Source organism: Haliotis rufescens, unplaced genomic scaffold (genome assembly GCF_023055435.1).
Source record: "Haliotis rufescens isolate VD_foot unplaced genomic scaffold, xgHalRufe1.0.p SCAF_491, whole genome shotgun sequence".
Taxonomy (NCBI): domain Eukaryota; kingdom Metazoa; phylum Mollusca; class Gastropoda; order Lepetellida; family Haliotidae; genus Haliotis; species Haliotis rufescens.
In genome coordinates this window covers 5,803-24,289 of record NW_025964214.1, presented here as the reverse complement: position 1 = coordinate 24,289, position 18,487 = coordinate 5,803, and the positions used below count along the sequence as shown (strand labels likewise).

At 41.2% G+C, this 18,487-nt stretch overlaps 1 protein-coding gene across 2 annotated transcripts; it reads right to left on the bottom strand.

Annotated features, from left to right (window-relative positions):
• Positions 1-920: 920 nt before the first annotated feature.
• LOC124120662 (inhibitor of growth protein 3-like) lies at positions 921-18,223 on the bottom strand. 2 transcript variants are annotated; one of them, XM_046483537.2, is made up of 11 exons: positions 18,021-18,223; positions 17,794-17,865; positions 15,615-15,721; positions 14,949-15,014; positions 14,523-14,619; positions 13,248-13,304; positions 12,333-12,527; positions 10,732-10,808; positions 5,595-5,752; positions 4,116-4,365; positions 921-3,304 (listed from the first exon to the last, which is right to left on the bottom strand). In XM_046483537.2, the coding sequence occupies exons 1-11, from the start codon at positions 18,046-18,048 to the stop codon at positions 3,194-3,196; spliced, it is 1,218 nt and encodes a 405-aa protein (XP_046339493.1). In that variant the 5' UTR covers positions 18,049-18,223; the 3' UTR covers positions 921-3,193. The 2 variants fall into 2 exon arrangements, with proteins under 2 accessions (XP_046339493.1, XP_046339494.1); XM_046483538.2 differs by having other exon boundaries at positions 10,738-10,808; positions 18,021-18,220.
• Positions 18,224-18,487: the final 264 nt, after the last annotated feature.

The window sequence follows — 18,487 nt, the reverse complement described above, 5'->3', positions numbered from 1 at the left end:
ATCAGGTTAGTTACATCAACACGGGAGCAACCAAAAGCTCCAGCAATGTGGGCAGGGGTGGCTCCCATCTGTATCATACCAAGTGCCCGCTCAAATTGTTTGGGTGTCAGTCGTGACATTTCTGACGCGGTTTTGTATTAGTGTGAGTGTCTGACATTCCGTCCGTATCATTTATATACCCTTATTGCGCGTGTAGTTCGACTGCCCAAGCAGCACGTCTTTCACTTTTTTGCGTTCTCTACGTGGACGTATGATTCGAGTTATGTTTCCGACATAAGGTGAGGTGAAATGGGATTTAACGTCGCGTCTAAGATTATTTCACTTATTTAGCGACGTGCATGTACGTGTGTGTGTGGCTGCTTGTACTAGTCCGGACTGATGCCGATTTATAGTGCTAGCTCACTGAGATACCATGCCGCAGTTTAACATGAATACCCCACTCAGACACAGTATACTGACTCCGAGCCGCCCAGTCTTTGTTTCAGCCCCTTAATGCCGAGCGCCAGACGGGGTAACAAGTACCATCATTTAACGTCGTTTGGTATGACGCGGAAGGGGATTGAACCCCGGACCTTCCGCTCTACCACTAGACCACGGATGAGGTCATCTTATGGTTGATATATAATTTCTCTATAATATTGCATAATGACCTATCGTTGTGTCAGTTTTACTTGTTTATAATTCTCCTTCAAAATGGTCATTGAACAGCTGCAACAACAAAAGCCTGATGTCATCATAACAGTGTAAATAAGGAGTAAAATCTTCTCAAAAAGACGCAGTATTTTGGTATTTCTGCTGGTAGACTGTGTATTTGATGATATACATGGAATCTATTCCATGCATTCTGTCCAGAATCCCAAAGAGCGTACTGGTAATTCCAGCCTGCTGACAAGGTCCACAACACAAGAACAAAGCCAGCGTGAAATAGAAAGTAGTTTATTGTTATCACAAGTTGCAGCGAAAGTTGACTTTCCAAATGGAAGCACTACATAGTGTCCTGACAACAGTGGGTAGTACCTCTCACCAACTTCCCCCACGATGTTCCTGATGAACATTGTTGATGCTTCTAATGGAAAGAATAAATATCTGTATTATGTTCCTAGAGTAAACATGTCACAACAGTAACATGCGTGGCCCACTTCATAGAAGTGTCCAGCATTAAACAACCATTTGCACACTTGTTCGCTTCTTGTTCACTTGCTACACACGCAACTGCACAACACGAGACATTCGAACACCAATCACACAGACGCCTCTGGGCACGCAGCTCTTAAGCCTACATACATGTCCTGGTTCCAAGTATCATGTTTGATGTTTTGTTTGGAGGTTAAATCATGTTAAATCAATTGTCTGGAAATATCCAGGTATTGCAAATCTTGCAAATGTTGCAATACATCAGGATGCTTGAATGATTAATTGTAAATGTTACAATAAATTGTATATTTATAATATTTATCCAATTTCACACTATGAATTTCTCATTATTCTTTCGATCCCAAGTGGAAACGTGCCAAAACAAAGGTTTCCAGCTTCTAAAAAACTATTCACCCCAACACACCTAGCATCACCATGGTCACCTCTCAACAATCTGGGTTATCATGCTTTTCATGCTGATTGACCTACACATGCTGAACACATGGTTTTCCCAGCCAACTCATTCTCTTTCTCATGCTGTGGTTACATGTTTTAAACACCAAGGGAATCCGACTGTACATGTATTTACTATTACTATTCTAGGCCACCCAGATTGGATTGAAAAAGCATATTTTGTGAACAAATTGATTTGTCATTCATAGTCATGGCTTGGTTTATCAAGGTCAAGTTTCAATCCTGATTCTTAATCCAAAGTTTCTTCAGGACACTGCCATGCCATCAGTACCAGTATCATAATTATCAAGACACATACTTTATCAGCAACCATGAGGCAGCATACTGTAACAATGGTAACAGAAGACGAGAGATGAATCAGGATATATTGCATGAAGTGAAACATAAGACTGCCATTGTTGGGGTTGCATTAAGTTCCCTTAACTACTATCCAGAAAACAAATCTATTAAATTCTCTGACTTGTAAACCAGTGTCAGTGTGAGCTATTTGGTGTGAAAAAGTTTGGATAGAGTCAGTGAGTGACCTGGGTGTAATGCAGCATTGTGTCAACATGCGGAAGGAAAACCCGAATCTGTGCTGGTAAATGTTTTTTACTAATTTGATGAAACCCAAGTGCATGGGTATGGTGCTGACAAATAAGGAACCATAAGAACGGTGAAGGAAGGTTTTTGAACAGTCTTGGGCTTGATAGACTAATCTGAAAAAAATACAGCCAGTTACTGGTTAGTATTAGATTGGAAATGTATTTGTAACTGGAACCAGGACATGTTCATCTTTCAGTAAGCAGATGCAGGACATGTGTTGAAAGAGTAATACCAGGATATTGAATGTTGACAAAGTCGGTAACAAACAGCTGTAACAAATTACATGGGGTAACACGACAGAATGACAAGCAGAGAAATGTGATACAAAATTGTCGGTGGGATCACAATGATGTTACATTCTGAAAAAGATTTTTACACATAATCATCGTATTTGTCCATTTCGGACATCCAAGCATCCTTGTATGAAGAACACCATCACATTATCCACTGAAGAAACTCCCACATCCATCATCCACAAACATCACTCACTAAATGGAAGCTAGTTCCAGTTCCAAAGTAGAGACAGTCTTCAGAGGACCTTCAACAGCACAAGTACACATACAGCCACACTAGTTCCTGAGTAGAAGCCACTCCATTAGTTCCCAAGCAGACGCTGCTCCGTTAATTCCCAAGTAGACGCCATTCCGTTAGTTCCCAAGTAGATGCAACTCCATTAGTTCCCAAGTAGACGCCATTCCGTTAGTTCCCAAGTAGACACCATTCCGTTAGTTCCAGAGTAGATGCCATTCCGTTAGTTCCCAAGTAGACGCAGCTCTGTTAGTTCCAGAGTAGATGCATCTCTGTCAGTTCTCAAGCAGTCGCCACTGTTACACTTGGTTCCCAAGCAGACACGTCTCTATTATACTTAGTTCTCGAGTAGACACTGCTCTGTACACTGTCCACAGAGGCACAACAACATCATCACACATACAGCCACTTTTATCCAGTCAGGATATCCACACAACACAAAAGTCCACATTCTCTCCTGGCTGTGAGGCTGTCACCTCCTGCCCCGCCTCTTCATGGCGGCTGTACACTGCGGGCAGTACCACTTGCCTTTTGGTGCTTGTGTCAGACCCACACAGCCATAGTGGAACCACTCGATAGGACACTGAGAAGGAAAGACAGGTTATCATAAGGGATGAAACAATTATTGTATGTATCTTTGACATTTAAAAACTTTTGTGAAACCCATGAGCATGGGTATTGTGCTGACAAACCAAGAATGATAATAAGGATGAATTCTATGACTGGCAGAAATTAGGCTTACACGTTGTCACATGCACGAAGCTAGTGAACAATATGAACAAAGAAAACAGCGATATCACTATCGCCCGCCATGGGGCACATTTGAATTTTGATAGGCACTTGGGTCACTTTATGTCATCAGAAAAAAAGATTAAATGTGAAATTAATACACACAAAATGCCCCTCTGGAAAATATAACTGAGTCTTGATAAGTGTCTCTTAGATAAGCTAACTCAATAGTTTCTGAGAAAACTTGTCACCATTGCAGCCACAGTAAAATAATATGGACCAAGGGCTGTAACTATGTAAAAAAATAATTTACAGGACAAATTTTCAAACTCAGTTTTGACAAGAATCTCTTAGATAAACTTTCATTCATGTAATTTAAATAGTTTCTGAGAAAACTTGTCCCCATTTCACACAGTATGCACTAAGTTGAAAAGCACGGAGCAAAAAAAATTAATGAGGGGACCAATTTTGACGAGGGATAATAATTGTTACTGTGGCAAGCCATCAGGTATGATGAGAAGAAATAACCATGTCACCGAGCCTAACCACCCAATCCACTTAAGGTGCCTCTTAGCAACTACGTGGTGTGGACCTATTTTACCCCGGGATGCCATGGATACCATGGGGATCTGAGGAGGAAGAGCAGCAGAGTGGGCGATACTTACATCATCATTATCACAGCCCACCATGTCTCCGTACGACACCTGGTTGCACAGACAGTAGCGTGGCTCATTGGGATCACTGCTCCAGTCATCCACCTGGAGGTCACTATTGTAGTCTTCCACAGGTTCTGGGACCACGGCAGGGGGTGGTGCCACAGGAGGCACCGGGGGTGGTATGGGTGCAGCCACTGCTGCCGGAGGGGCAGGCTGGGTGGTGTGCTGTTGGGCAAGGGCGGCAGCTTTTGTTGTGGGTCTGAAAAAATATATATTAAATGTTGCCTAAGGTTTGCAAAGATAATCATCAAAATCATTAAACCATCGTCCTTGGACACAGCAGCGTTTAGGACATCTAAACTAAAGCCATATTTTTTATTTACTGGTTTACAGATTTTTTTTCTATTAATCAGCTTTGGTCTGTCAAAAATAGAAGCATCCCTATCTCCACCTATTGCTGAATGCCCCAAACTTTCCCACTAGAAACATGTACCATAAGCCATTTTGACTTTACCAAATCAATATTTACCTGTATCGATCTTTCACCTTTAATGTCATCTAATACAGCTCAACTTAGTCCAATGCCTTTAGCCACCCATATAACAAGTCACACTCACTTCGAGATTAATGACTCCACTTTGAGGAAACATATGCCTAATGCTGTACAACTTTGAAACAAACTCCATAATAACAAAGTTCTAAGCACTCCTGGTGAACATAACTTCCTTACTGGGGGGCCGTTCAGCTGTTCAGCTGTCACATGAACAATGCCACTCATATGAACAGACATAGGAACATTCCAAAACCCAGGTAAAATGTTCTTCACAGCATCAGGGATTTATACAGGATTACAAATGGGGCCCTTGAGGGGAAAAATCCTAAATTTGCTCCAATTATCAGTGAAATACAAGTCACCTGTACAAAGCCATAAGTTAGTTATTTCAACACAACATGAATTGGGAAATGAGAAACTAAATTTGGGAATTTATTACTGATGTACGCTGCAGACTTGGGGCCAAATGTTGGCATCTAAGCAGGCCTCATTGAATCCCTAAGCTTAGTCAAAAACAATTTCTTAGTGTCACATTGAATCGTAACAACTACTTACAGATATATGGTAAAAAACCTCTGGAGGGAGTTGATAGGACATAATATGCCGGATTATTAGAGTTGGTGAGTGAGTATGGTTTTACGCCGCTTTTAGCAATATTCCAGCAATATCCCGACTGGGGACACTAGAGATGGGCTTCACACATTGTACCCATGTTGAAAATCGAACCCGGGTCTTTGGCATGAGGAGCGAACGCTTTAACCACTAGGTTACCCAACCGCCTCCCAGATTACTAGAAGCACACTAATTTCTGCATGGGGTTTAGCAGAGTTGCGCCGAGCATGACTTCACACCACTTCTGCATTTGAAAATCAAAGATTTCTTCTTTCAGAAAATAGGTGTGCATACAAGACCCTGCCAGCTTCACATTTACTTACTTCTTTGTTCTGGAGGATCTGGGTGTTGAGTCTGGAGTGGTTGGAGCAGATGTCTGTGCAGGAAAGCTCAAGGACAAATCTTTGGCAACCACAGGAATTGGGCGACCCATAAGGTCATAGCTGGCTTTCATACTGGAGGTCCTCCGACCTTGCTGCATCTGTATGGCAAGGGGAAACATACACTCTCTACCATACACCCACATCAACACCTTCATACACTCACATCAGCACCTTCATACACTCACATCAACACCTTCATACACTCACATCAGCACCTTCATACACTCACATCAGCACCTTCATACACTCACATCAACACCTTCATACACCCACATCAACACCTTCATACACTCACATCAACACCTTCATACACTCACATCAACACCTTCATACACCCACATCAACACCTTCATACACTCACATCAACACCTTCATACACCCACATCAACACCTTCATACACTCACATCAACACCTTCATACACTCACATCAACACCTTCATACACTCACATCAACACCTTCATACACTCACATCAGCACCTTCATACACTCACATCAACACCTTCATACACCCACATCAGCACCTTCATACACTCACATCAACGCCTTCATACACTCACATCAGCACCTTCATACACCCACATCAACGCCTTCATACACTCACATCAACACCTTCATACACTCAAGTCAACACCTTCATACACCCACATCAACACCATCATACACCCACATCAACACCTTCATACACTCACATCAGCACCTTCATACACTCACATCAACACCTTCATACACCCACATCAACACCTTCATACACTCACATCAGCACCTTCATACACTCACATCAACACCTTCATACACTCACATCAACACCTTCATACACCCACATCAACACCTTCATACACTCAAATCAACACCTTCATACACCCACATCAACACCTTCATACACCCACATCAACACCTTCATACACTCACATCAGCACCTTCATACACTCACATCAGCACCTTCATACACTCACATCAGCACCTTCATACACTCACATCAACACCTTCATACACCCACATCAACACCTTCATACACCCACATCAACACCTTCATACACTCACATAAGCACCTTCACACACTCACATCAACACCTTCATACACCCACATCAACACCTTCATACACCCACATCAACACCTTCATACACCCACATCAACACCTTCATACACTCACATCAACACCTTCATACACCCACATCAACACCTTCATACACTCACATCAACACCTTCATACACTCACATCAGCACCTTCATACACTCACATCAACACCTTCATACACCCACATCAACACCATCATACACTCACATCAACACCTTCATACACTCACATCAACACCTTCATACACCCACATCAACACCATCATACACCCACATCAACACCTTCATACACCCACATCAACACCTTCATACACTCACATCAACACCTTCATACACCCACATCAACACCTTCATACACTCACATCAACACCTTCATACACTCACATCAACACCTTCATACACTCACATCAACACCTTCATACACTCACATCAGCACCTTCATACACCCACATCAACACCTTCATACACTCACATTAACCTTCATACACTCACATCAGCACCTTCATACACTCACATCAACACCTTCATACACTCACATCAGCACCTTCATACACTCACATCAGCACCTTCATACACTCACATCAACACCTTCATACACCCACATCAACACCTTCATACACTCACATCAACACCTTCATACACTCACATCAACACCTTCATACACCCACATCAACACCTTCATACACTCACATCAACACCTTCCTACACTCACATCAGCACCTTCATACACTCACATCAACACCTTCATACACCCACATCAACACCTTCATACACTCACATCAGCACCTTCATACACTCACATCAACACCTTCATACACCCACATCAGCACCTTCATACACTCACATCAACGCCTTCATACACTCACATCAGCACCTTCATACACCCACATCAACGCCTTCATACACTCACATCAGCACCTTCATACACTCAAGTCAACACCTTCATACACCCACATCAACACCATCATACACCCACATCAACACCTTCATACACCCACATCAGCACCTTCATACACTCACATCAACACCTTCATACACCCACATCAACACCTTCATACACTCACATCAGCACCTTCATACACCCACATCAACACCTTCATACACTCACATCAACACCTTCATACACCCACATCAACACCTTCATACACTCACATCAACACCTTCATACACCCACATCAACACCTTCATACACCCACATCAACACCTTCATACACTCACATCAGCACCTTCATACACTCACATCAACACCTTCATACACTCACATCAGCACCTTCATACACTCAAGTCAACACCTTCATACACCCACATCAACACCTTCATACACCCACATCAACACCTTCATACACTCACATCAGCACCTTCATACACTCACATCAACACCTTCATACACCCACATCAACACCTTCATACACTCACATCAACACCTTCATACACCCACATCAACACCTTCATACACTCACATCAACACCTTCATACACCCACATCAACACCTTCATACACTCACATCAACACCTTCATACACTCACATCAGCACCTTCATACACTCACATCAACACCTTCATACACCCACATCAACACCATCATACACTCACATCAACACCTTCATACACTCACATCAACACCTTCATACACCCACATCAACACCTTCATACACCCACATCAACACCTTCATACACCCACATCAACACTTTCATACACTCACATCAACACCTTCATACAACCACATCAACACCTTCATACACTCACATCAACACCTTCATACACTCACATCAGCACCTTCATACACCCACATCAACACCTTCATACACCCACATCAACACCTTCATACACTCACATCAACACCATCATACACTCACATCAACACCTTCATACACTCACATCAACACCTTCATATACCCACATCAACACCTTCATACACTCACATCAACACCTTCATATACCCACATCAACACCTTCATACACTCACATCAACACCTTCATACACTCACATCAACACCTTCATACAACCACATCAACACCTTCATACACCCACATAAACACCTTCATACACCCACATCAACACCTTCATACACTCAAGTCAACACCACAGACTCACACAAACATCACAGTAACGTCAACACTACACACTCACACCAACACCACAGTGACGTCAACACCACAGTGACGTCAACACCACAGTGACGTCAACACCACAAACCTACATCAACACCACAGACCTACATTACCCTACACCCCAACATGAACACCACACAACAGACCCACATCAACACCTCACCACACACTCACATCAACACCACACACCCACATCAACACCACAAACCCACATCAACACCACACAACAGACCCACATCAACACCATACACTCACGTGAACACCACACTCACACCAACATCATAGTCACATCAACACCACAGACCCACATCAACATCACACTCTCATATCAACACCACACACTCACATCAACACCACACAGCCACATCAACACCACACTCTCACATCAACACCACACAGCCACATCAACACCAAACACCCACATCAAACCCACAGAACCACATCAACACAACACACTCACATCATCATAGTCACATCACCTCAACAGACCCACATCAACACCACACACCCACATCAACACAACACACTCACCCCAAACCAAACCTCACATCAACACCACACACCCAAATCACCTCAAACCCACATCAACATCACACAACAGACCAACATCAACACCACACACCCACATCAACATCACACAACAGAACCACATCAACACCACACACCCAAGTGAACACAAACCCACATCAACATCACACAACAGACCCACATCAACACCACACACCCACATCAACATCACACAACAGACCCACATCAACACCACACACCCAAATCAACACCAAAACACCCAAATCAACACCACACACCCACATCAACACCACACACCCACATCAACACCACAAACCCACATCAACATCACACAACAGACCAACATCAACACCAGACCCACATCAACACCACACAACAGATCAACATCAACACCACACAACAGACCCACATCAACACCACACAACAGACCCACATCAACACCAGACCCACATCAACACCACACAACATACCCACATCAACACCACACACCCACATCAACACCACACAACAGACCAACATCAACACCAGACCAACATCAACACCACACACCCACATCAACACCACACAACAGACCCACATCAGTGGGGATTCTAGGTCACATGAACACCACACACTCACACCACACACCCACATCAACATCACACAACAGACCCACATCAACACCACACAACCAAATCAACACCACACACCCACACCCACACCAACACCACAAACCCACATCAACACCACACAACAGACCCAAATCAACACCACACAACAGACCCAAATCAACACCACACAACAGACCCACATCAACACCACACCACACACCCACATCAACACCACACAACAGACCCACATCTGTGGGGATTCTAGGTCACATGAACACCACACACTCACACCACACACTCACATCAACACCATAAACTCACTCCCACATTAATGTCATGCACACACATTCAAATTCATACTCTCACATTAATGTCATACACTCACATGAACACCATAAACTCAACAGTGTATTTAAGGAATCAAACTGTGTATTTATCAATACTGAAATTTAAAATTTATCACAAATTCTTGGTAACCATAACAGCACAGTCAGCAATATTCCAGCCATTGCAAGGCAGCCTGAAAATAATCCAACCTGGACCAGACAAACCAGTGACTGAAAGCATGAGCAAGAAGCCACACCATTACGGTAAGATGGTCAAGTCACAGAGCCTGTCCACCCCATCCTAATTTAAGTGGGCTCTTACAACAAGCGTTGTACTGGTTACCTGACCTGGAATCCCCACAGGTAACGCAGGCAGAGTGAGAACTTAGAGTAGTTGTATGTAGGATAGTTAGAAAATAACCTGGGATATATATTGACACCTACTCTCACCTGTTGTGTGGCGGCGATGGCCTGAGACGCGGCAGCAGCTATGGCCGCATTGCTTCCAGCACCAATATGACCTGTCGGAAAGAACAGAGCTATTACCATCGATTCAATGTTGCAACATTGCACTCCTTGTTGGTTTAATTGACTTAAGTTGGTAGAAATTATCTCTAATCTCAGAAATCTGCTCTAGTCTGACTTATGCTGTGTTTTCTTGTATTGCATACTTTCATAATTTGGTGTATTAGATAGTCAACAAAAGTTTGTTTCAGGCTGACAGTCACAAAACAAATGGTTCAGCTGGACAATGAGGTGAAATGGGGTTTACATTGCTTCAAAAGATTATTGCTCTTACACAGTGACGTGCATTTTCAAGTGCGTGTGGCTGTTTGTACTATTCCGGACTTGTGCCCACTAGATAACCCAAGCCGACCAGTCCTCGTTTTATTCCTCTAATGCTCATCTTCCCAAGACATGGGTGTCAACTGACTCTGAAAGTCCAGTTTCCACCCTTGCCAAACTAGACTGGAATTCCGTGACTTGATCATAGCACCAGTGGCTATTATGAATTCTGTCCCCTCTACGTTCCTCCTATTGACCAATCAGATTCCATCTCTCATATCACTTACATTTGCTTCTAAATTGTAACAGAACAGGTCTTACCTCGGAGTGTATGAAATCACTTGAGCACATTGATTAAAAACAAATCCTGCAGTGGACCGAAATCTGCACATTGAATTCCATGTTTTTACGAACCGGATGTCTAGATCGTTAAGCAATTTTGATTGGACAATGCATACACTCATTAGTCCAACCAAATTTATAACTCCAGAATTGCAGACTAGTTTGGCAAGGATGGAAACTGGACTCTTACAGACAGTTGACTCCCTTGCACTTGGGAAGATGCTAAATGCTATGCGCCAAGGCTGGTAACAACAAGTACCATCTTTAAACGTATGATATGGCCAGGAGATCGTGTTGATGCCATAATATCGTCAGCTAAACTAGACCCACTGCGCATGTCAGGGGCTGCTGGGTAAATCTTGTGAACATGTGCCGGCTGGCGTGACAGATTGTCTTGCATGAGTGTATGTGAGGATAGAGAAGAAGCTAAGTGTCTACTGTGGTCGGATGGTTGTTTAAATTGGCGTGCACAATAGTAGCAGAGAGTGGTTACGATCCACGGACCTCAGGGGTCTCTAGGCAGATGGTCTGTCCACTAGCCTACAAAGGCTGTCTGGTTGAAGAGGAAGCAATCTGAGCAATCAACAGGCCTGATTCTAGCAGAAAAGAAGGGCTCTATTGACACCATCCTCCATATCTCCAGGGCTCTCATTTCGGTAAACCTAAACTAACCCCTGGATCCATTCCCATGGTTCTCGCGATCTCAAACTACCCGCCCTTGACTTTCATTAGCCAATTTGATTTGTTACACTACTCAGTCTAACGTTCTTTGATATGTATCACATCGAAATCCTTTCTGTGCTCACAATTCAGCATTGAAGCTATGTAATCAAGTGAGTGAAGGAGTGTTCGTCAACATTAAACTCGATCACACTTTCAAGCAGTATGTATTCAAGTAATCATTGTAATGTGCACACCTAAGTTATATGCAATTGGGGATGAGCTTGCACTGGAGTTGAACATGGCCATGGCAGGGGAGTTCCCGGCAGAGTCTGACCGGCGAATAACTTCCTTGGCTGCCTCTGTTGCTAGTTTTGAAAGCACTTCGGTGGTTGGCCGTTTCTCTGGGGCATGGTTGGTCACCAGAGAAGAGGTCTGAGGTAGTCGTCTCTCTGTAACAAGTCCAAAAGACATTTGCTGTATTCAATATATTTTGCAACCTCACAAAGTGCATGTCCATTTTAGGTCCGACCTACAAAAGGTTGCAAAATTACCAAAGTAGTTTCCTATTGGGGAAATGACACAAGTTCCTTTTATATGTCAAGCCTTAACTAACCTCAAACTTCCCTGAAACAAGTTTTTGGGATCAGAAAACGCTGACCACTGGAGAGTTCATTCAAACTGAACTATCATCAATAATAATTGGATGCTACTTTTTTCTGCATTTTCAACATGTAGTATATATAAATGTCCTGTTTCAAACATGGGTTGAAATAACATTTCAAAACAGAAAATATGGAATTGGTATCATTGATGATGAACATGTTAATGTGTGATTATCTACCCGACAAAGGAATTGTGGAAAAGTTTGAATTCAAATTACATATTACTCATGAACAGGTTTTTGGTGATATCCTTCAAGCTCAATCACTGTACAAAAAACTCAAATACAGTAATACTATATTCACACACTCAGCGTGGATAAGGACCAAAAAGGATGAAAAATCAACTTGCCAACTTCAAAGTTTAAACACTTCGGACATATTTCCATAATGCAATACAAAATTCAGCAACATCAAACACAAAGATGTCACAGATAACGCATCCTTATTATTCTTTAACATGAAAAGGGATGATTTGTTCAAGATAGACATATGCTAGAAGCTACTTACTTTCTGCCTTGTGTGGATTACTGATAGGAGGCTGAGGCTTGTCCAACTCAAGAGATCCTAGAAACATGAATACCTTCATATTACCATGGTAACAGATTGAGTAGGAAATTATGGCTATGCAGCTTTTCACATGATGTAACAACCTGTCTTGAACTTGACTGACAAGAAGTTGACATAAGCCAATCAGAAAGCAGCTTTCTCCGGCAGATTGGCACTAGTTTCAAACTGGCGACTTCCATTCCAGATTACCCTTTGAAAAATATTCCGACAAAGTTCTCGATTCAAAATATGAAAACTGAACAAAAGAACATTCTAGGATGTCTAATAGATGGCTGATATTGTATGGCAGTACTTCCAACAAGCTATGCAAAGTATCTTCCATTCAAATGTCTTTCCCATTGAAGCGAGGGACAGTTGATGATTTTGACAGAATATCCTATGTTAACCTTTTTGAGGTTGCATGATTAGAAACCACATTCCGACTGTCACTTTCCTGATCTGGTAAGGTGGTTCAGCCCCTCCATTTCTCCAATTTAAATCCCCATCATTGGAGAATGCTTCCAACCAAATATTGTTGAAATCTTTCTCTTGGTTCCAGAGAAGAAGTCGTTTAAAGCAATAACGCCAAATTACCCCTATTTGGCCCCGCCCCTCGGCCCCTTGGTTGTGTCAACCCCACCATTTGTACAATTTTGAATCCTCACCACTGGAGAATGCTTCCAACCAAATATGGTTGATATCTATCTCTTAGTTCCAGAGAAGAAGTCGTTTAAAGCAATATAGTCAAATTTACCCCTATTTGGCCCCGGCCCTCAGTCCCCTGGGGGGGTCAGGGCTACCATTTGTACAATTTTGAATCCCCACCATCTAGGGCTGCTTCCAGTAAAATTTTGTTTATTTCCAATTTGTGGTTCAGAAGAAGAAGTTGCTTGAATAAATTGACGACGTACGGACGCCGGGCTGACAACGGACGCCACGGTATGGCATAAGCTCTCCTTGGTCCTTCGAACCAGGTGAGCTCATAATTTGTCAGTGCTTTCCATAGAATGTTCTCAGGTAGGTGTTGATGGATCATTTGACAGGAGGAAGCCATAATTAGGAATACATCCTTAAATTTAATCAACCAGTTGTGAAAGTGTGAATACTTAACCTAAGAATTTGGAATTTTGACTCTGTGATATTTGTGTCAAACAATTTTCTATTCACATGATGATATTTATATATAACAAACACATCATGCATGTTTGTGTCCCAGGATATCAATGTCGTACTTACGCTTTTCTAATACTTCTGTGATTCCTGCATTATCTGCTTCTAGTTCCATCTTGAATTTGGACAGCTCTTGATCAAGCTTTCGTAAATGCCTATCAACCTGAACAAGCAAAACCATGACCATATCAAAACCTATAATAACTATGTTCTTTGTACCGCAGTGGCATTGATCAACAGCTAGGGTTTGTCTGGTCCAGACAGGTTCTCATAATAAGGATACAATAATGCGGACACACTCACTTACCATGTTTACTCACTCATTTGTTATTGTTTATTTGTGGAACATAAAAAATAGCAAAGATTGAAAAAACTTCCTTTTTACATTTTAACAGCTACAATTGCATTGACTGAGTATCTTCAACAAAGCAGGGCAAAAAATTGTTCAGACACATCTGTGCACCCAACAGTTTACTTGAGGCTGACACTCACCAAGTCGTATATATGATTAGCCAACTGCACTTTTTCATCTGCATCTTCTTTGGCCTTATAGTAATCCTAAAATATATGTAAAATCATAACTATATAAATTGTAAGTACTAAAAAAATGAAAATCCATGAATTGCTTGATTACATATCTTGGTCTTATGTGTTGAATAAATATGTGTCCACTATGCAAAAGTGCATTGTTTGGAAAATATATATACATTCTGTGTCCCAAATAATGCACAAAAATTAATTATTCTACATGAAAGTCATGAATCAGTTTTATCAGTGGTTTGAAAAGAGCCAGTCTCTTAATAAAACTAAATGTATTACTTATCAAGTTATACCATGTCATATCAAAGAAAACATAGTTTGACGTGTCACTGAGTAGTATGGCTGGACCCTCCCACAACACCAGGAACCTTACAATTAAATATTGGGAATCATCTGGGCCCCACCTTAACTAATACAGGCAAATCCGTGATCAGACATAAATACATGAAATAGAAGATTAGTTTCCCTGGATTGGAGAATTAGATTGCATAACTGTCTACAATTAACTAGTTAGTGACATTTATTTACACTGGACAATGAAACCTTTGTTACAAATCTTTCTTAATTGGATTCCAACAACAAATTATTCAGATTCACATCAAACTGGAAATACTGTACCTGTTTTATTTTCTGAAATTGTTCTTCTTTCCATTCAGGCTTCACATTTGGTGTAACACATTTGGTGAAAAAAGTCTTGACCCTTTCTTCCAGACTGTCAAGGGCATCTTCAAAAGCAAAAAGTGATTCAGTGAGTTGGCTGAACAGTTTTTCCGACATACCATGTGCTTAATGTAGAGCGAGCCAAAGAGAAGCAGTTATTCAACAGTTACCACTTTGGTGTCACCACAAGCATCGGCATGGTGTCAGAGCTCCAGATAAGCTTTTGGTGTTGTGAGTATTTTACCCATGCATTTTATAATCATTGGGTATCAGTAATTCTATCTGGGTATTCAAATTTCTGTTACCCACTAGTTTTTACACATGTGGGTATTTAAGTTAAATATTTAAAAACACATTATTCATCAAGTCTCTGCAAACTGCTGTCGTGTTGGTTCGAGAGCTTTATAGGACTCACAAATACCACGATACTTCCACAAGAAAGTAATATGGCAAATGATCATGATGTAACTGTCATCGTGGAGTTTGGCAAGGTTGACGGAATGCCCAGTTATAATTTCAAAATAACTTGCTGATTTGCAAATCGAATACGCAGTGTTACTTCACAATATTTTGATGATACACACAAGTTTAATTTTATAGCTTATCTGTAATGTTCGTTGCGTATTTGATACGCTTGGATTTTATTTTACTGCATATTTCTGCATTTCTGAAGCGTATTTTACGCAGATACGCAGCTTATCTGTAGCTCTGTGGTGTTGATAAATCAAGAATCATAATCAGGACGATTCTAGGATTTGAACCCACAACAATAGGATTCTACCACTTTGGTGAAACCCAGGAGCAAGGGCATGGTGCTCAACCAAGAAATATAATCAAACTGAAGGACGCAACTTTGAGCAGCGAATTGCCTTAGAAGACTGAGTTACCGAAATATACAAAAGAACTCAGAAGGTGACAATAAATCTTCCTGGTCCCCACAAATTTGAAAGAACAAATCATTTGACTTGTTTCTTTAAGTCAGACTTGATGAGAGAATTTCTGTCAAATCTGACTGTCCGACAGTGTCCGTATACATAAGAAGTTATTGAGCTACCAAACAAAATACCATGGAATTGGGATTCGGAACTCGGTATTTCTATGTCAGGTACACACCAATATGAACAGAGACAAAGTCAAACTAGTTGCCATGGAAATGGTAACTAAAATATATATATTTTAAAAATCCCTAATAGCAATAGGTACTGAGATGACAACCTGATCTTAATGTGTGCAAAGTGTCATGAAGGCATACCTAGCGAGTATTAGTTTTAGAGACAAGGTCCAGACAGACTCAACACTATGAACAGAGTCAGAGTCAAACTTCTTGCCTGTTTGATATATCCTCCCAGTTTTGTTGAAAGATATTGAACGTTTTTTTAGTTGTGCTCCGGAAATGAAATCCACCCCCCTTTAGAGACTAAGTCCAAATTGTTTCAATGAAAATCAAGAAAAACATAAACGCCAACAACCTGTAAATAGCAAAAGGCACCACTTCAGGATCTGTTTGATTTGTTGATATATCTGCCAATTTTTGTTAAAAAATATATAGTTTTTGAGTTGTGCTCTGGAAACAAAATAATGTATTGACGAATGTATGGACAGACTGACGAGGCGTCAACTATATCCCCCTGCACAATATACCTGGGGAGGATAAAAAACTATATCCCCCTGCATAATGTGCCTGGGGAGGAAAATCAATCAGTCCTTTATACATTTCTTTGTTTAGAAGTAGTTTCTGTCTCGGCGGCCAATACAATAATGACTAAATGTGCAAACCAAACTGATATGGCTGAAAATTACTAAATATTGCATAAAACCAGAATCATTATTTTAACAGCTGTTAACTTCTGTCTGAAATTCAGAGGGAAAAAAACACATTTTACAAATTCTCCTAAGTAAACCACGTTTGCACAAAATGACGAGATTACTTCTATAAAACTGTTGAACTGCCAATCAAACAGATAAAGTAAAAAACACAAATACCATTTGGACTGACATCTCATTTTCCATCAAAACAAGCAGACAACACGGAAGTGAAAGCAATCCTGCAGGGGCAGATAACTCTTCACTCACATTTGCCGGTCATAATCAAAATAAATAAACTATTTGCACTGACCTATTGCAATCAAAGACTTACTTTGAACTTCTAAATCCATTTCACGCATTTCAGTTAGCCTCTCTCGCATTTCCATGGGCAGATTTTCGATCACTGAAAAGAAATGAGCATGAGAACTGAGTTAGCTAGCAGATGGTCACAGTTTGGACAGGGTTCAGACAATTTCGGCTACGCAAATAGCACGTGTCAAGATAATTACGTTCACTTTATTTTATTCCGCATAAGAATTTTACGTTAAATAGACTTACTCTCCAAGTAATCTTCCAGGTACAGCATTTTGTTGGTTCTCAGTCTACCCGCATGAAATACAAATGGCGTAGTTTGTGTTTTGGTGCGAGGCAATGTAACGATGTATCTGATTGGTCCATGAGAAATTATCTCATGCACGATTTCGTGATAAATGTGCAATTATTCATGCTTTATTACAATTATATCACAACCCTAGCTTGATGAAAAAAGCTTTACTGTACAAATCATGGTGCCTTAGATGATGACAACATTGACGTTATGGAGCAGTTGTATAAAAGATCAATATTCGCTTGACAAAGAACAACCAATCAAACGAGGTTTTATGAAAGTAAATAAAAGGCGACCATGTGCTTGGAAATCCTAAAACTGAAACATGCAAGATAGTATGGAAAAGGATTCACCATGCAAGGTAGCACGCTATGGATGACCCCAGACAGAAGTGTGGGAATGCTTCTTTTCTGTGGAA

Excerpts from the sequence above, each read along its gene's own strand:
- LOC124120662 (XM_046483537.2), bottom strand. The coding sequence starts at position 18,048 with ATGCTGTACCTGGAAGATTACTTGGAGA. Across the intron at positions 10,809-12,332 it reads CCCAATTGCATATAACTTAG|GTCATATTGGTGCTGGAAGC; the intron begins GTGTGCACATTA and ends TCTTTCCGACAG. Across the intron at positions 4,366-5,594 it reads AGATCCTCCAGAACAAAGAA|ACCCACAACAAAAGCTGCCG; the intron begins GTAAGTAAATGT and ends ATATTTTTTCAG.